The 20,891-nt window shown below is 38.3% G+C and overlaps 1 protein-coding gene across 1 annotated transcript; it reads left to right on the top strand.

The window, feature by feature from the left end:
* The first annotated feature begins 680 nt into the window (after window positions 1–680).
* On the top strand, window positions 681–20,016 carry MINAR2 (membrane integral NOTCH2 associated receptor 2). Its single transcript, XM_075212004.1, has 4 exons — window positions 681–806; window positions 1,327–1,437; window positions 18,270–18,512; window positions 19,837–20,016. Exons 1-4 carry the CDS (start codon window positions 681–683, stop codon window positions 20,014–20,016), a joined length of 660 nt encoding a protein of 219 aa, XP_075068105.1.
* The last annotated feature ends 875 nt before the right edge of the window (window positions 20,017–20,891 follow it).

Raw genomic sequence — 20,891 nt, 5'->3', positions numbered from 1 at the left:
AACTGCGCAGCCACGATGTTCTCAGGAATTGAATTCCCTCCTAATTATTGTTTTCTTTTAATTAGAAAGGAGACACGTGTCAGTTTTGCATGGGCCATGCACCATTAAACAGTACAGAAAATTATTGTTACGAAAAAAAACAGGAAAAGGGAAGTCTTAGAAATCCTCCTTACCGCAAACTCCAACTATTCATTTATGTTACCACCAGTCTACGTAAGCCCCACTAGCATGTCATTTATAAGGGAACAGTAATGTGCATTCAACATATGCCTCAACACCATTTCAATGTATCTTTATATTGCCCAATCATAAGTAATGTTCTACCTTATAGTTACATACAGAAAGAAGTTGAATAAAATATACAGTATATAGACAGTTGGCATCAACTTGTATCCAAATTTCACTAATAAGGTCATTTATTAAATGCTGACATTAAATGCTCACATTTCTTTTATCTTAAAATGATGCAGAATATTACTGTAATAATACCAGACATATGTTCTGCTGCCTATGCATTTAAGTGTTGTGCAGCTGAAATGGCATCTTAAGATTCTAGTGGCGAGGTACAGTATCATTCACCTGTGAGATCATTATGTCTCTCATCAATAATGCAGACTGTATTAATTCCGCAACAGCTGTGGGGAGGGTTGACAGTCTTCCTCATGTAATGAGCTGGAACCATGGATCTTTCTGTGTTGCCAAATAACAATCATCCAGACAAATTTCTCTGTTTAGATGTAAAGAGTTTACTAGTAAGTTCTGCTGCTTTACAAGCAAGACAATGGCGCAACAAGGTGTATCTACAGGTGAGTACTGCACTAAATAAGCACTTATATGCTGCTATTTCTAACCCGTATGTTACTTTGCTACTGTTTAATTAAATTTATATTTTCATCACATGATCAAGACACCCACTACTGTCTTGAAGTCAGGCAGTTACATGTAGTGATATCCATTTGTATTGCATGGGCTGTATATATAATTTTAAATCAAATACAAATAGGCTGCAAAATTGTTTGTTATTAGATAATCGTTTTTAATAATCGTTTTTAATTTGTGATATCAATTATACATACCAAAATAAATGCCTAATACTGTTATAGATATTTTGCACATTTGTGTTGATAAATTAGCAAATTGACCCTATATCCCTCCCCAAATACTAGCCACAACCATTGCACAGAACATTCTGTAGGAGCACTGGTCCCATTGCAGTATAGTGCTACTACACAGTGTATCCCCTCCTCAAGTAAGTATCCAAGTTTATTATTACCCATACTCTTAGTTTAGTTTTATTTTCTGCTGTTTGACATATGCATTATGCAGAGGAAGAACTGCCTCTTGGTCTCTACCTCAGCTAGATGCAAGCCTCATGCACAGAAAGCCCAGAAGCATAGAGTGACAAGGCAAAGCCTTCAGATGCACCGGCACACAAAGGTACATTTTCGAAAGAGTAAGAGTGCAATGCAAATGCTGTTTTGTGCAAATGCATATGTCTTTATATGTAGGCATGTGGCTTTGTAGGCAGAGATAGTGGCTTTTGCACTATTGGATAGAGGGGGTTGGGAGGATTACGGCATTCCTTGCCAAGTACAAGTTTTGATTAGTAGATTTTACTGCACACTGAAGCACAGCTTCCAGCTCTAAGATATACTGATACCTGTAAGAGCTAACATCATAAGTGATTAATTGATTAATTAGTTTACTGATTATTAAAGGAAATAAAGTTGTGGGTTTCCTATAGAATTATTTTTATATTTCAGACTATTGGAAACGGAAACATGTAAAATTATGGGTTGACTACAAGGTCATAATCTAACCATTCCAAAGTCAAAGCTAAAACAGCTGTTTCAATTAGCTAAAAGGTTTCTCTGATACATATTTTCAATATATTTTCAATATATTACAGACTCTGATTTCCTTGGTTTGAGTCTAGGTAGATTGAAGCTAATGATGTTATTGTAAATAATCAATCCAGTGATGTCATACAACTACAATGTGATTATTTAGAAACTGGTATAAAGTGGTTCAGCAGTAGATGTTTTGCACATATTTTTCCCCTTACACATAACTCTAGTTGCATTTCCCATTCCACATGAGTAAAGGCATGGTATGATTAGCCTGGATTTTAAGTCTATGACAGAAAAGTGCGGGTCGGCAAGAAACATCCCTTCACCCCCAGCCCTGAAGGCCAAGAAGATGGCTACATGGACATCCTACTCTTGTCCCTCTTCACCTACTCCCCCTGAGCCCTCTCTTTCTTCTCCTCTTTGAGGTCTACCCCATTCTTCTTTGCAAATTCAGTCCATCTTTGTGTTGCTGTACCCCTTGTATAGTGCTGTGTGGTTATCTACAGTTTAATACCCCTTGATAACTTTGCTACGTAACTCCCCAACTTCTTATCCTCTGATCTTCCCTCTTTCATCTAGGGTGATCTTAATATCCCTATTGATAAACCCACAGTCACGGCTGCCTAGAATTTTCTCTGCCTTTTTTCTTCCATTTGTCTCTTTCTGTGAACTTCTGTTCCCACCACTGTAATGTCACTCTCTTAATCTTGATTTTCTCTCACCTGTGACATCTCTAATTTTTCCAACTCATATCCCTGTTCACCAACCACAAACTTCTTAACTTTGGCCTCTCCCCGCCTCCTGTACCACTCCCATCACCTAAATCCACACACTCTAAGGGGCATATTCCATTGTTTGATTGTTCCGCTGCGTTAAAAGTATTACCATAATTACGGTAATACTAAGCCGGATTTCAGCTCCCTGAGCTGCGAGCCACAGAAATATTTGTCAGACTAGGCAACATTTTTCCAATCTTCAACTGTACAGTTTTAGTGAGCCTATGCCTGCTGTCTTCTCAGTTTCATGTTCTTAACTGATAGAAGTGGAACCAAGTATGGTTTTATGCTGTTGTAGCCCATCCACTTCAAGGTTCAAAATACTGTTCATTCATAGATGCCCTTCAGCATACCACTATGGTAGGGCATGGTTATTTGAGTTAGACACCTTCCTATCAGCTTGAACCAGTCTGGCCATCCTCCTCTGGCCTCTATCATTAACAAGGCATTTTTGCCCACACAGCTGATGCTCACTGGATGTTTTTTGTTTCTGAGATACTCAAACCAACAAGCATTCCATGGTGAGTCACTTAGATCACATTTCCTTCCGATTTTCTGTTCGTTCTGAATAACAACTGAACCTCTTATCCATATTAGCATGCTTTTATGCATTGAGATACTGCCTCAGCCATGATTGAATAATTATATATTTTTATTAAGCAGCAGGTATACAGGTGTACTTAAACAAATGGCCACTGAGTATCCATGCACAAACACATGTAAGCACACAAATCTAACATGTCATAAAATAATTCCTCAATGTACACCAATTGTTTAGTAAATACACACTTTTAGCAAACCTGTATGAATCTGCTTGCTAATGTTGAGCATTAGAGATTAAGACATTAATATTAATACAAGCCTGTGTAATAAGTGAATCTGCTAGAAAAAAAGAATGTTCATCATTTTCACACAATTTTGCCCAAAGAGTTGGACATGTATGTTCTCTTGCCTATAATGCTCAGAGGTCTAAGACAATGTATATTTGGACTAGCATTGTCCACTGATAGCTTGTGGCAAATACTATATTGTATTAGGCTCAATAAGTGGCAAAAAGTGAGAGAAAGGGGGAAAGTGCTATTCCACATAAACAAAACGTAAAAAACAACATCCAGTTCCTCTCTTGTGCCACTAACTCTCCCACCCCCAGCAACATACTTGTTAGCTAACTTTTACCAAGAGTTACTCCACAAGATTCCAAATGGCAATAGAGGACCAGCACTCCCCATCAGCTAGTGATACCAGACATGTCTCACAAACAAAAATACAAAAATGAAAGTTGCTCAATCAATTTATAGGTTCACAGTAGGTACTAGAGAGGTTGGGGTTATCCTGAAAGGAGAAGAGACAGAGAAAAATCCCCCAGCAACACTGATGTGAGCCAGTAAAAGAGCTGCCATTCTACTTGTACATAAAAATGCAGAATTCTCAGTTACACATATTTGCAAATGCAGCAACTCCTGGGCATGTTAAAAATACTAAGCTCAAACGTCACACTGCCCAAATAGCACACATGGCAAAATGACTAAGGGATGGTTTCATATGCGGTTTGAAAATAAGATTTACTATCCTGTGTTTTGGAGGCTGAAAACTAAAACTGCATGTGATATGTGGTGAATTGCAAACCGCATGTGCTTCAGGCCAAACTGCATGCAATTTAGGCCAAATCCCATTTTAAAACTGGATGAAAAACATCCAGTTTTAACCCTTTCATTGTGCAAGGTCCCTCTGCTACTCAGCATCAGCCCCTCTCCTCTAGGAGGGACCTGAACAAATGAATGGGCCCCCTCACCTAAAGATGATCGGCTTAATGCTGAGTAGCACTGGACTCCTTCTGGAAAGCAAAGTATACAGGAGAAGCAAGGCTATTTTACAGACATTGCAAACCCTTGTCACACTGCAAGCTGTGCAACCTACTTTAAGCCAATGTGATGCTATCTGGCACTTTTATCTCAGTCCAAAAAGGGCTTATTTATAGAATCTGTATATAAGCGTTTTCTTTGATCTCTAATGGATATTATGACAATAACAAATCCGATAAAATACAACTCAAAATGAAATAATAGGACAATGTCAGCAAGAGCTTACGATCTAAGCTGGGTTTAGCAATTTTATTTTGGCGTGTTTACTATTAGCTTGCTCAAGCAATGTGGAGGCAAGTTTGGATCAAGTTTAGAGCAGTGGTGAGACGAAGGAAGATTAACCAATTTACAATATATTCTGCACAGAATTTACTCATGTGGCATTTGCTTTACTTGTGGCAGAAATTCACTCCTTGATTTTCTGCTACAGATAGAATAAGTGTTAGTAGTGTGAAATGTTGTCATAAGAGGTGGCGATTATAAAAAGGGCAGATAGGGTGGCCACCCACAGTCCAAATTAGTAGGATAACCCACATTTTCTTTGATCTTTTGTAAAAATTGTTATAGTTGATATCCACTGTTTTAATTTTTTTGTTGGCTGGCATGGGTGGTGGGAGCCCATGGCATACAAGTTCTGCATTTAAAGTAAGTGTGTTGTTGGTGGGACGTTAATATAATATAGTGGGCATATTAATGTAATGTAGAAGCTATTCATGTAATGTAGTGGCTGGTGGGGTATATATAAAATAGTGCTATATTTATGAAATGTGGGGACTATTAATGTAATGTTAAGTTGTTGGAGGTTATTAATATGTTGTAAAGGCAGATAATGCAATGTGGGGGGCTGTATTAAACGTTGGGGCTAATAATTATTTGATAGGTCTGTTTGGGGGAAGCAGTCCTATCTATTCAATATAAATGATTTTAACTTAATGTTAGGTCTACTTGGGAAGGAGGTTTGTTTTTTAAATGTAGGTGTTATAGATTTATTCTCAGGGCAGGTTGGGTAAAGGGATAAATAGTACATATCGCTTTTTAAAAAACTTTTTAAATTAATCAAAATTACTAGAAACAAGAAAACTTGATCTCCCCTTCACTCGCTAATCTAAGAAGCAGTGATGTTTAGTGAGTATTGTCGCCCATTAATTTTAATGTGGTTAATACTGCAGCTATGTAACACCCACTAAAATGCAAAGTGAATCAAAAGGAATTAGGCATTTTAAACAATGACTGGATGAGACAGGCATACAACCTCTTCACAACCAGAATCTCCAGCAGCAGACAATGTGTTTGTCCATGAAACAGACTTTCCAGACCTCAAGAGATACGAATATGGATAACTACCTCTCACTCTATTGCTTAATCTCTTCTTTCACCTCAAAGAAATCCATACTTTCTGGGAACACTTAATTAATTATTTAGGTTGTTCTGAGGTTAGGTAACAAAGAGTCCTCTCAATTCTATCTAACATTTCTTTAAAGAGCACCTTAATCAGCATGTGATTGCACTCATGTACTGCTCTATAGCAGAAACAGGAAACATTTGGATCTCAAGTCGCTATGGAACAACTAGCACCAACCCATTAATTTCAAAGCTTGTACATACATGAATGTTGCTTCTTCATTTCAGTAATCTCATTCATTTTTAAATGACTTTGAGTGCCTGAACCGGTGAAAACATTTGTGGTGGTTTCCACAGCAATTTACTAAATTAATATGCTTGCCTATGAAAACTAGGTGATATTAATGGTTTGGTGATGTCTGTTTTTGGTTTTTTTAAACAACTTTTTGTAAAAGAAAAAGTATGGGTGGAGGGAAGGGTACAGAAAGAGAATCAGAAAGAAGCGAGAGGCAACATACATAAGTGGTAACAGCATACATAAGCTAAATGCAAAAACATACAGAAAAATATAAGTGCAGCAAAACAGTACTGAAAGTGTAATTCATTGTGCATCCCAGAGCGATAAAAGCGGAGGTGCTCAATCCAGTGCTCAGGAGCTACCAACAATTCATGTTTTCAGGATTTCTGTCTGTACAGATGGAAACGGATGGGATAATTACCGACCCAGAAAAATAGATGAACTCATCTGTGCATGAGTAAAGAAATCCTGAAAATGTGAAACTCCCAGAGGTGTTGAGAGGATGGTACCTCGTCCCTTGATGCTCTTCCTTCAGTCACAGCACTGCAGTGGGACAGAGGACCCCCAAGTCCCAATACAAGTTAGGACACCAAATGAATGAAGTGACATCAGATTTATTATGCAGGAACAATATGTCAGTAAGAATCTGTCTGGACACAGAAATATTAACAGCAAGTGCAGTCTGAATACAGTGTTCACAGATCTGAGCAAATAGAAGTGTCACTTACTGTACTTTATAATGCATTTAACTTGGTCATTGCTATGGTCAACACTATTGGGCCTTAATTCTGGTATGTCAATACTTCTATAATGTAAACAGTTTCACAATACTCTTAGAATTTTCTGATAACCGTCACATGGCCAGAGACTAAACAGTGTTCTTTGCTGTGGCCATAATACTCCAGCCCTGGAATATGTGAGGTCACATAAACTGTCTAAGAATACAGAAATACATTTATAACCAAAATATCATAAAGAAGATTAATTTCAAACAATACTCTATAAGCAAATTATATCATAGTCAATAATTACCTTTTAGCAAAGTCCATCCACAGCAAAGCTAATTAACATAAATGCCTTCACTGGCCAGTCTTTATGTAAGTGTACACATTAAAACAGGAGAGACAGGAGACCCTTGAAATAATGAGGCTTAGTTTAGGTTGAGTGCTCCTGTGAACTATATTAATGGCAGTCTTGTAACTTCGGCACAATTATAAAAAACAGTTGTTTACTGTCTCAGGTATAACACAATGCAGGTTATTGCCAGGGCAGTTAACACTGTGCTTTCATATGTTCTTGCAGGAAAAAGTCAGCTGTGACGCTGTTCTTTGACTAGTATATTCAGGTTATGATAAGTTGCAGGATGCTTCAGATACCAGGTTACTATCAGAGTTGGCACTGGTGATTAAATCTGTAATTCATGTATACCTGGGGGTAATGCTGCATGTAGTAGTAGTAGTAGGAGGTTGGTTAATGCTTTTCCCTTGTTAAGAAAATATCTCTGTAAATCTAACTCACAGCTCCTTGAATGTAGGATATACTGTGAAGTGAGTGAGAATCAGTTTGTTTACACAGACCTGTTTCCTGTTGTGTAGATAGTATTCAGCTCCAATCTGACTCACCAGTGTCAGCTCTTGTCTTCACTAACAGCCTCTCTGTAGCAGTCTAATGAAGTCATTTGCACCTACAGCGTTCTGGCAGGCAACACACCTCAGCTCTCTGTAGTAGTCTAACTCTCAGCTGCAACACTGGCTTCTCTTTTCCTCACAACAACATCCAGTAAAAAGGTGTGTCTTTTCATAATGTCTCTTTAGCACTCACTCAATCTCTGAGGTTCCTCCTCTCAACAGTTTCTGTCTCAAAAAAAAACAGGAACTTTCCAGCAGCCTCACAGCCTGGGTATTCCCTGGATCCCAGTGTATCTCCTGTTTCACACTGTGACACCGTCCTGTTCCACAGAGTCCTAGTACCCAGCAGTTTCCAAGTATCACAAAATCATGAACTATTGGTAGCTCTTGAGGACAGAGTTCGAGCACATCTGCTCTAGACAAATTGAAACTTTAAGACAGAAAGAGAGCAAATATGTGATATGTAACACACAATATATCCACACTGTTAACAAGAGAGTAGGAGCAGATACTAGATTGGTGCGAAAAGGGACAGAATTGCAGTGCTGTGGCAGACAATAGACCAAAACAGAGTGAGAGAGGGACCCTATGAAATTTGAGCCAGAGAGGCTAAACTGCCAATAATTTAGTGGCAGAGTTGGTAATAATAAGTGTAATATGTTCCATTTTGTATACAAACAAGACAATCTTGATTATGGCCTGAGAGTGCAGATAATGTTTGTATTTCTGTTTAGAGCTATCTGGAATTTTGTAGCTTTTTAGACAGTGGCGGCCCAGCAAACCTTCATCTGCAGCCCGCAGCCAGCTATTTTCTGCTTTGTTATAAAGAATATAACAATTAACTGGAGCCGCCATGTGCTGTGTTCTCTCCTTTTTTCCTCTGCAGACTCTAGCTGTAAAGTGAGAGAGGTGTGAAAAAGCATGTGGGTAAGTCTGATGGGCATGTGGGGAAGTCTGATGGGCATGTGGGTAAGTGTGAGGTGCATGTGGGGAGGTCTGATGGGCATGTGGGGAGGTCTGATGGGCATGTGGGGAGGTCTGATGGGCATGTGAGGGACATGTGGAAGATCTGATGGGCATGTGAAAAGGTCAGACGCATATGTGAAGAGGTGTGGGGAGCATGTGAAGAGGTCTGAGAGGCTTGTTGAGAGCATGTGTGGAGGACTGAGTAACAATGGAGATCTGAGGAATTGTGGGGTCTCTGTGTTTGTGACAAGTGGTGGAATTCTGGAGCAAAAGAGGGGCATATGGGGGTATTTTAGGATGAATGATTTGGGTGTGCTGAGGTAGTTTCCGAACTGTTTTTCATTCTTGAAATAAAGGGCAATTTGGGACCCTTTTTAAGTTTGGGGTGTCAGGTTGCCATCACTGATCTAAGATAGGACAAAATTGCTATTGCGTATGCTTGGGTACATCAGAGGGAATGTAACAATTGAAGGATGTGAATTGTGTGACTTAAAAAAAAAAATCAGAAGATCTCCACACTGCGTCCAGCAAAGAATAGAAGCATTTGAGAATATCGTATACAATTTTGCTAGGACCATGCATCATCATCCTTCTGTGCACATATATAGTTTGTTGCTACATTTGCTATAATAGATGACCACTCTTCAGGATCCAGGGCAGGGTCTACCCCATTTCCTTCTCCAATTTGGTCTCATGGGGCTCTTTGGGTTTAAACTATAAGATAGTAGCAATTTATAGATAGTTGACGGTAAACATCTTGCAGATGCATGAATCAATAAAATGGCAGTACTAAGGTAATGAGGATTTTCTATTGGGGGGGGGGGGGGTGGTGTCCAATGAATACAGCTATTTAGTGCTTTTATTGGAGAATATAAACTGACATAAAAAAATTAACATAGTACATTGTGTTTTTGGCAATGAAATGCAGTACAATCCCAAAAAGAATTGTCCAGTGAAATACTTGGTCTTAAATTGAAAAACAGTTTTTCAAATTGCAAAACTAGACAAGATGCCTCTAAATGTTCCAACTCAATCCAAAAATGCCACTTTCCACTAATCTGATCATGCTATAGAGGCTTTTGATCTCTCCATACTGTGAAGGATGTCCTTGATGGCCTATGCAGCAATTGCATGTGGTCTTTTTGCCCTGGCTAGCTGGTGGAAACGGACAAGTCATACAAGGGGTCAAGACACAATCAGCCAATTAAAAGTGGCTAGATAACGCTGCAGATAGTTATCTTCAGTGTATATTGTTGTAGCTGCCCTCCAGCACCCGCTAGAGATGCACCTCCTAAAAGGCGTACCTGCAAATGTGTCCACGTCTAATTGCATTGCACTTACATGAGCAAGCCATTATTGTACCTACACTTGCCTGCCCCAATGCTGCCTTTCCAAGCATAATGAGAAGCAAATTAGCGAAATAGAAAAGTCTACATATGCACGTATGTTTACACATTTTCTGTGTGCATGAGCAATACAGAAATGAGTGTCTTATGCAAAATAAGGGACATACGCCCAACCCTAAATTATCCTATGTCTTAGTTGTCCTGTTAATGAAAACATTCCGTAATCTTCTCTTTGTGGTACATTCTTTGCTGCTCAACAAAGTTTTTAAAATATTGTTGTGATGTACTTAGTTTTGAACAAACACTTGGATATATTAGGAACAGCAGCTGCTTAACCATTTACTGAGCTCTTTCAAATGATGACATTTAGGCACAAGATATAAATAAGTTTCTTAGAGCACACTAGTAACATCAACTATAATGTAGTGCATATATACTAAACGACTTCTTAGACAAGAATTACAATATGATGAACAGGCAATTAAATGATTACAAACAAATTTCTTCACTATATGAATACTTTAATATTATAACACTTTTATATTATTCTTTGAGGAGGTCTCTGTTGTCTTTTAGGATAATGGTTGTGAAACCGTGGGGCACAGGACTCTACCATTTGTATTTCCTTCGTAGATTCAAGTATAGTTGAAGAGCCACGTTCTTGGTGGGTAGTTGGTCTTGCTACTAAAGTCTCTACAATTACGTTTTGCTGAATAGACATTTCTGTGGAAACAACTTGAGGTTGTTCAACCATCTTTACATTTAGCTCTTGTATTGATACAAAAATTTTTAGTTCGTTATAAATGATTCAGCTTTTGAGCTTGGAACCCCTCTCCATTGTGCCTTAAGGATTTGATCTACATGTAAGGGTCTAGACTTTGAAATGATTTTCCCTGGTTGCAATTTGCCTATTGATAGTCTTGTACTAACCCTTCTTGACCAACATCAAAGTTTCTAGTCGGTTTTCGATATATACTTTTGAATCAATTGCTCTGGACTTGTTTATGTACATCATTTTTCAATAAGTCCCAATGAGATCTTAGGTTCCTACTGACATCATTGCTGGTGACCACTGTAGTAGCTTGTCCAGCATGTGTTGTAGAGTAAATTGCTTGTGGCTCATGACTTTGATAGCTTTCTTGAATGTTTGAAAAAATCTTTCAGCTAATCCATTTGTGTCTGGGCGGTATGATGCTGAAGTGAAGTGATTTATGCGGTTACTTTTCAGAAATCTCTGGATTTAACTACATATTAGTTTGGGTAACCCATTTCTAGAGAATATAGATCTCAAAACAGCAATATTTTTGTCAGGTGACATATACTTACATCATCTTGTGTACTTCAGGCTACTTAGGAGGTGCATCCAGTGCAATTAGAAACATGATCAATGAATGGATCTACAAAAGCAATATGAACTCTTGCCATTAGACCATTCCCAAGGGTGTAATGGAGTTTTCTTTAAGAACTGATTTGATCTGACCATCGATTCTGGTGCTGGTGCTTGCAGCATTGCTTCAATCTTGTCTTCGTACTTGTGCAGACAATTTAAAGCATGTTCACCGAAAGAAATGTCTTCCTTATAGAATTCACATTTATCTTGATTGGATCTCAGCCCATATTCATGTAGCCTTTTGAGTATACTCTTAAGATTGTTAAATGATCGCCATCATCTTTTCCTGTAATGATAATATCATTAAGGTAGCATTGAGTACCAGGTATACCTTGTATTGCTTGATCCATGGCTTTTTGTCAAATTGCTAGAGCTGAAGCTTTTCCAAAGACAAGACAGTTGTATTGAAATAAACCTTTGTGTGTGTTGATTGTCAATTTTCCATTTATAGATAAGATTGTGTCAAATTTATTTCTGTAAAATGGTTTCCTACCAACAGAACTGCAAAAATGTCCTCAGTCTTTGGCATTGAATATTGTACTATGTGTAGCTCTCGATTAATCTTTGTTTTACAGTCTCCACATATGCAAATGATTCCTGCTTTACCTTTTTTCAATTCTGGAATTATGGGCATGGGTAATAACATTATTGAGTTCTCCTAACCCTTGGTCCAATAGCATATGGTACAGGTTGAGCATTGTAAAATTTCACAGTAGCTTTTTTTATCTAATGTAATGCTGACTTTCATTTCTTTCAGTGTTCCTATCCCTTTTTCAAAAAGGGGGTCCTGCATCAGTTAACAATTGATTAATCCCTTAATAGTATCATCGCTATTTGCTACTTTAGACGTTGACACATTCAATGTATTAATAGACTGCAAGTCAACTTGAAATTTTTCCATTCACAATAAACAATGCTGGTCTGGCATTTTGTAATACATATAGATATCTTCTGTTTGTTTTATCTTCCTGCCACATTGTGTACCTGTGAAGGTTTATTTTCTTTACGGATTTGCTGTTACCTTACTGTATATTCTTCCTGACCTGCATACTCTTTTCATACGTCTTTTTTAATGACATTTCCAGCATTCTTTAGCTACACCAACAGTATTTGGCATCATGTGAGGTCTGCCTACATCAAAAACAAGACATTCTCTGTGTGAAAGACAATTTGTGTGTCATATATTCAAGCCCCGTTTGCTGTAAATCTGAAGCATCCTTTGCTGCTGTCTCCATTGACATTGCAAAAGACACTGCACAATCTAATGTTAACTCTGGGTCAAATAATAATCTTTTTAGAATGCCTTCACAGATAACCGTCTCAACTCTGCTACATATGCAGAACTACTTTCACCTTTAAATAGACATATTGTATGAAAACTATATCTCTCCGTGAACCACTAGTATATTGTACTAGTGGTTCATTACAACTTTCACAATTTCCAGAAATTTTTTGCTTGTGGATCTTACTGGTGTTTGTGCAACAAACTTCTTAACTCCCTTTACCTTTAGTAGTAGGGCTGACACTTTCTTTTCTTTATTTGCATCACAATAAAGTTCCATTCTTTCAACATATGTGGCTTGATGTTCAATATTGTAATCGAAGGCTGGTAATTTCTTTTAGCAGTGATAAGTGAAGCTTTATTCTCAATGCCAGTTGGGGTGTATATATTTCTGAATAAACACACTGACCACTATATATTAGGATATATTAGGGACAGCAGCTTTTGATCCAGTTACTTTTGAGCTCATGCACATAATACAAAAGATGACAGTTGGATACATGATTTAAATACATTTCTTAGAAGACATTACTAATGTCTACCTCCACTTAACTTTAAAATAGTGCACATATTCCACAATATTCTTTAAGCTGTTATCACTGAATCTCTCCTATTTGCTGTGTGTAGATTGTAATCTCTCAAGGCCATAAACCATACATTTAGTTTGTAGTATAATTTCCCTTACTGTGAGTAACTATGGCGGCAGTTAGTGATGGCTATACTTTCATCAGCTTTGTGCTCTAGCTCCCACATAATCATCTTCTAACAAATATAAAAGCTACATTTGTGAAGGCAGTGGGAAATCATGCAGTGCCGAAGAGTGTCATCACACCAGGGCCGGACTTGGAATTAAAATCAGCCCTGTCATTTAAAGTACACAGGCCCACCTCAGTTCCAGCAGGAAAGAAACTATGTGCTGCCGCGCAGCGGTGGTGCTGAAAAGGGCGTGACCACATTGTGTTGTGGGTGTGGCCAACATGGGGCATTCATACATACATTATAATAAAACATTATTATAATGTATGTAATAAAACTCCCAGCCACATCACGCCATCCCCCCAGGCACATTATGACACCTCCAGCCCACTGTACTTATCTATGCTTCCGGGGTTGTTGACATTCATAAGGGTGGGAACTTCTTTTAGAGTGAGCAGGGAAGCTCTTTGTCTCACAAGATTACCAAATCTTGTGATACTTAGAGCTCCTCGGCTTGCTCTGCAGTCTGTGTCCTATCCGAGAACTGGGAGCAGCTATTAGTTCCCTTCCCCTAACCAGAGGTGGATTAAGGGTCAGGGGGCCCATGGTATTTAAGACAGCAGGGCCCCTATTATGTAACATGGTTATCATTTTAGACAAATACACAGGCACTACTGTTATAAGCACACAGCTCTGCCTTCACAAGCAGTACGTTGTGAAGCAGGACATACTTCCCAACTGTCCTTGCAGTCTGACCAAATCCTGACTAAGTGAAACAGGCACCCAAATTCAGGACTGCCCCACCAGATTCAGGACAGTTGGCAGACTGTCCTGCTCTCTCCTACCTGTCTTGGTCACTTTCACCACTTGTAGCAGCTGGTTTGTTTAGCTCAGTTCATTCTTGTTTTGATCCTGGAATATTGGATGCCCTATTTTGAAAATAAAATGGGTACATGAGATTTAGAAAACTCCAACCAGCCCCGATGTTAAAACAATAGCACTCACATTTTATAAATAGGCCTCCCTCTAGTCCCCACAATAATAATATTCACATTTAATAAGTAGATATATTTCCCTCCAACCAGCCCCAACATTAAATTAACAGTATACCCATTTACTCAAAACATATTACCCTTTCTCCAAACAGTCCCTGCAATAAATTAAATAGCATTAAAATGTAATAAATATAGCCATTTTCCACAACCATCCCCGGCAATAAATATTTCATATTCACATTTAATAAATAGCCATCCTCCCCAAAATCAGCCCCATATTCAATTGATAGCCCTAAACCACCCCAGCATTAAATTAAAGGTTCCTTCACCTCACCTCAAATAATTAGCCCCCACCTACACTCCGCCATTAAATAGACTACCTCCCACACTAAATTAAGATCCTCCCTTCCCTCACATATTATATTAAAATACTACGCACGCGTGCGCACACATACGCACACTATATGAACATGGCCAAACACACACACGCACACTATATGAACATGGGCCACACACGCACACTATAGCAACATGGGGCCACTCACGCACACTATAGCAACATAGGGCCACACACGCACACTAGAGCAACATGGGGCCACACACCCACACTATAGCAACATGGGGCCACACATGCACACTATAGCAACATGGTGCCACACACGCACACTACAGCCACACATGCACACTATAGCCACACAGCCACACTATAGCCACACAGACACTTACCTTGTTACATCCGATCCTGAGCAGCAGCACCTCCTTCCTGCATGCTGATCAGTGAGCGGAGAGTCAGTGACGTGCCGCCTATGCAAGTAATCACATGGGACGCCACCTGTCACATGGTGCCTTCCCAGGTGATTACTTGCATAGGCGGCACGTCATTGACTCTCCATCTGCTGAGCAGCGTGCAGCTTGGCGGGCATGCGGACCGGCCCATCAAGCCATCGGCCCTTCTGGCATTTGCCAGAAGTGGAAAAGAAAGACTAGGGGCTAGATTTACTAAGCTGCGGGTTTGAAAAAGTGGGGATGTTGCCTATAGCAACCGATCAGATTCTAGCTGTCCTTTTGTAGAAAGTACTAAATGAATGAAAGCTAGAATCTGATTGGTTGCTATAGGCAACATCCCCACTTTTTCAAACCTGCAGCTTAGTAAATCTAGCCCTAGAAGTTCTTTCATATGGTGCACTAATTTCCTGAATATAATATAGATAACTAATAGAACATCAAGATAAGTTAAACTATAACTTTTATTGGTAATATTAAAATATAGTTAAAATTAGCAAAATATTCTATTTGGTGAGTAAAGTGAAATAAAGTGTATTAAAACACTGGATGCATAGCTACTAAACTTGTATATAATCTAGAAGACAAGAATATATTCTCTAAATATTGTCTCAAAAGAGAGAGAATGTTAGGCTGAGTTGTAAATCTTAATGGGGATCTCAATATATATATATGGCAGAGGCTAGCTTACCGGTGTATTTTACTAGCATTTGCCAGAAGTGCCAGATGGCCAGTCCGGCCCTGCATCACACCTAGGGCTACGTTATTTTCAAAATTTAGTGAATACCATTTCAGTCCAGTTGCTGGATTCAGGAATACAACCGTCATTGCTGTTGCCACCTCTGATCCATCTTTGGAGATTTCCACTGCTACCAAACATAGAGAAAAAATGTCCTGGCTCTATTTACAGCAGTGAGCATGATCATACTTGCCAACTTTTAAAACCCGTCCTCCGGGAGATCCCGGAGGACAGGTCACGTGACAAGTGTAAGGGGGCGTGGTTCACAGCATTGAATAGCGGGGGCAGGGTTTAATGGCGCGATTGTGTCAATAAGCCCCACCTCCACAAGTGTCCAGGAGGTTGCCTGCTCTTCTGGTAGTCCAGGAGAACACCTGAAAATCAGGAGCCTCCCAGAAATTCCGGGAGAGTAGGCAAATATGAGCATAATGCTAAAGAAAAACACCCAGCACACAGCTACTCCAGGCTGGTGGAAGACTATGGGACTGTTGTGCAGCACAAGAGCAGGTGACTTCTCTGGAACTTAATTTAAATAATGATGCACAGTTACGGCTGACAGCAGATGACTGTTTTAAGATTTCAACTGTGACTGATTCATGTTTTGTGTCTCCATTTTCTGGTAGTTATCCTTGTTCCAGCCATACTACACTACCAGCTGCTGCAGAGAAATGGCAGCTGAAAATGCTGTTCCCCAGAGGTGGAACTACCATTGGTGTGGCAGGTGCCTTGCACCGTGGCCTTTGAAGATAATGGGGCCTGGCAGATGCAGAGGGTCGGGAGCCCCAGTTCCCTCCTCTCTGCACCGGGACCCACAGCTCACTAGTTCCGCCTCTGCTGCTCCCTTACAATAGCCACATGCACTTTCAACACCAGCAGCTTCAATTTTTATGTATCAAGTGTTCCCCTCTTAGATTGTAAGCTCATTTGGGCAGGTCCAATTTTACCTTCTGAATCATTTCAATGATAGTTATTTGATTGTGTCACAATTCCCCTATAATATTTATAACAGCATAATATATTGTTGTGTTATAGATAAAAAAAATGATAATATGGAATATTTGGTAATAGATGAGTATAACACTGTGCTGATGTACCACATGATATGTATAGTTCAGTTGCCTGATCAGATTCCTCTTTTCATTTCACATAATGCATTCATTTTTATAGGATAATCCAAATAAATATATAATGTAACACGTAAATTTGGTTGCACAGAAAAACACATACTATAGCTGAATGTATCACATTTACATATCTGGACATGTTTATAGTTGAATGATTTTAAACGTATATAGGAAAAGATGCAGGCACATAAAGAGATATTTACATGCATATGTTTAGCTGGATACATCACATGGTGAGTCCAGCTCTAAAACAGTAGCATTTGTATCAGACATATGTCAGCTATACAAATGTCGCATTATCCTATTTGTTCACAATATAATAATTTTGTTATATACACACAAAAGAATATTGTCTGGACACAGTTTTTAATAAATGTGAAATTCACATTTTCAAAATAAAATGGAATTAAATACAAACACAACTAAAAATACTAATGCAAATTATATTAAATATTATTAACATCTGTTGTGTTCCCCTTTAAAAATCCTGTAATAGTCCAGAACACAACGTCAAGTAAGTAACTAAAACACAGGGCCACAACTTGATATAAGAGAGCCAGGACACTAATGATTAAAGTACACGAGACACAATCTGGGATCAGAAGTGTCTTGATAGTGCTGCTGACAGTAATAATCATCACCATTTATTTTTATAGCGCCACTAATTCTGCAGCGCTGTACAGAGAACTCATTCACATCAGTCCCTGTCCCATTGGGACTTATAGTCTAAATTCCCTAACACACACACACACACAAACTAGGGTCAACCCACGAAAACACGGGGGGAACATACAAACTCCTCACAGATAAGGCCATGGTCGGGAAGTGAACTCATAACCCCAGTGCTGTGAAGCAGAAGTGCTAACCACTTAGCCACCGTGCTGCCCTAATCATGTTCAGTCCTCCAGCACCTATCAGAGGTACACCTACTAAAATGTATGCATCCATGGCTAATTGTATGGCAAATACATGAAGACGCCCTTACTGTACTTGGCTTATGCTTGCGAGTCAACAATATGCAAAAATGTATGTACTTATGCATATACAGTATACATATGAGCATTTTTTGTGCACATATGCGATACAGAAGTGTGTCTTACACAAAAAAAAGATCATCACATCCACCTCTAAATGATGTATTTGTATGACAAAAGCAGTAAACACACTAATTATTTTATTTTATTTCGTAACAGAGGGACAGAAACAATGTTATTGATGATCCAAAGTCTTCAAAGTTGGACAGTCAAGTGGTAGTTGACAAAATCCTTTCCGAGCACATTACTCCAGAAATACTGAAATCCACAATTAAAACTAACCCTCTGTATATGGATATAGCAAGGGAGGAAAAGACTATAACAAATAAAAAGCAGCCATCATGGACTATTCAGGATTATGACAAACAGTCACCAAGCCCCAAGATGTCTCTGTATATGAAGGTATAGTATTGGTTATTCATGATAGTCATATGTCACACAATTTGTGTTGTAATAAAGAGCACTGAACATGAGCATATTTCCGACTGTTCTCAAATCCAAGCAGAGCTCAAGATTCGTTTCAATTTGAATATGGCTGTAAGTATGCTTTCCGTCAATGGTACTTACGTAGACAGAACAGGCTGCAGTATGCGCACAAGCATATGTGTAATAAAACATCAGAACGTCTACAATTTTTTTTTAGAATTATATCTTAAAATAAATAAAGAAATAATCTATCTCACTTGCATATACATGTACTGTGCTATCTAATATGGGTACAGAGTGTAAGGTGGAAATATAAGGTCAGGAAAACAAGGGAAGGAGATTTACTCCTACTAATAATGTACAAATGTTCAAAGTTCACAACAGCAGCACCTCTGGTCGAATAGAGGTACTGCAGAGCTAATTAAAAATACAATAAAGTCCTGTCATCAGTAAGACTTGGTACCACTCCTGCCAGCACCAGTGTATTTTACAGGTGTAAATGACCAAGTTGAGGAAAATGGATCCAATCGATGTCAACTTAAAGTCAGAGATCATGATATTTTGATAAACAAGTGAGAGTCTAAGTCATGAGTAAACAAGTCAGAGGGTGAAGCCAGATCAATAGCTAACAGCAATCAGATTAGCAGAAGAGTAACTAGGAGCATAGCCAGACCACAGTCAAATATATTCTAGAACAGATTTCAGCTACAAACAAGTAGGATTTTTCACAAAGTTTGTCTTTTGGTTTGAGCATAGTTTGTCTTAGTTTTCCAAATTAGAAATGTTGGCAGGTGTGTCCATCAGGATTGGACAACATAAGTTCAATGAACCTCTGGCAGATTGATTAAGGTTACAGTATTGAGTTAAGTACATTATATATAGTCTGAGAGCCATGCATTATTTTTCAACCAAGATTCCCAGATCTTCTAATTGTAAGTTCATTTGACATGGCCACCTTTACCTTCTGGATTATTGTAATTACATGCCATTTGTTTGTACCACAATGACACAAGTGTTTAACACTGCATAATATGATGGTAGTGTATAAATAATAAAAATAATAGTAATCATTTACCAGTAATGTGTAGCGTCCTAAAACAATCTGTTTTCCGGACTATAACTAGCCAGTAATTGATCCCTAATAGCATTTGCTTATATTTTCTAACCTATTTGATTATTTCCTCAAATTGGACTCAGTACCTTACAATGTAGTGAGATTTAGAACCATCCTGGTACTGTAAGTATGTGTTTATTTAACTTATATAAGCTTCATTGAGTGATTTTTTTTTAACTTTTACAGGAGAATCCAAATGACTTACAGTACTGGCTTGAAGATATTTATACACCTGGGTATGACTCTCTACTGAAGAAGAAAGAGAAGGAACAGAAGAATACCAAATTCTGTAAATTATTTACATTTGTGGCACTCATAGTTTGCATTATTATTGCCATAGTAACAGTTACAGTTTTGTATAGTTAAAAGTCACACTTTTATTGATATTTTAACATACTTTTATGAATCTGTATAACGTAATGTATTTAACATACTCCAGGTACTGTTTTTATAACAAAATAAAATAAAGTGTCAGGATTGCCTGGTGGTGGGTGCATTGTACATTATGTGGAATACCATGCTTGAAGCCAAAATGTCAACTGTTCACTCCCATGAGGCTACGTCATTGTTAAGTCATAATTAAATCATTGTTTTCCACTTGTAACTTATGTTGATCATATTATATCAATTGTTTAACCAGTGCCCATTCTAAGTGCCCTTGCACATTTCAATATACTTCCAATAAATTAATTCACATTTTCTAATGCTGAAATTACATTGTCAAGTAAGAAAAGTCTTCATTTTCTGTCACTTACTGTTATTTGTAACTTATTTTAAGAAATATAATTGTAATAAACTTTTGAATGTCTTAAACATGAAGGGAATCATTAACAATGTGAAACGCATGTACAGTATAAATTTCAAATGTTATGATTTACCAGGCTTCAAACATTCTTCTATACGAGGTCTACATCACTGCTATGCTGTAGGTGCTTTATAAATAGAGGACTCTATAATATAAATAGAGGTTACTATAATATAAGGACAGTACCATATGCTAGATGACTGTGGATCAGGGTTAGAGTAAACCTCTTTTGTTCTTGTCCACTTTACTGTACTGCTCCCCAGTAACTGTCCAGGATTCTACCCCAAACTGTATTCCACCTGTACAGTATCAATTAAGCCCATAATTAAAGGTCATTCAAAGTTCATAAAATGTAACTATTAGTTAAGTTATTTACACACAAAATGACAAAAACCCCTACCAATATAACATGACATGCTAAGTGAGCAGCATATTG

This window comes from Mixophyes fleayi, chromosome 1, assembly GCF_038048845.1.
Source record: "Mixophyes fleayi isolate aMixFle1 chromosome 1, aMixFle1.hap1, whole genome shotgun sequence".
NCBI lineage: Eukaryota > Metazoa > Chordata > Amphibia > Anura > Limnodynastidae > Mixophyes > Mixophyes fleayi.
The sequence above is the reverse complement of the archived record's forward strand: the minus strand, read 5'-3'. Positions and strand labels throughout refer to the sequence as shown.

What these genes read in the sequence shown, in the direction of transcription:
- MINAR2 (XM_075212004.1), top strand. Translation starts at nt 681, where the DNA reads ATGGATCTTTCTGTGTTGCCAAATAACAATCATCCAGACAAATTTCTC. An exon ending in AGATGCACCGGCACACAAAG is followed by an intron (nt 1,438 to 18,269) that starts GTACATTTTCGA and finishes ATTTCGTAACAG; the next exon opens with AGGGACAGAAACAATGTTAT. An exon ending in AGATGTCTCTGTATATGAAG is followed by an intron (nt 18,513 to 19,836) that starts GTATAGTATTGG and finishes TAACTTTTACAG; the next exon opens with GAGAATCCAAATGACTTACA.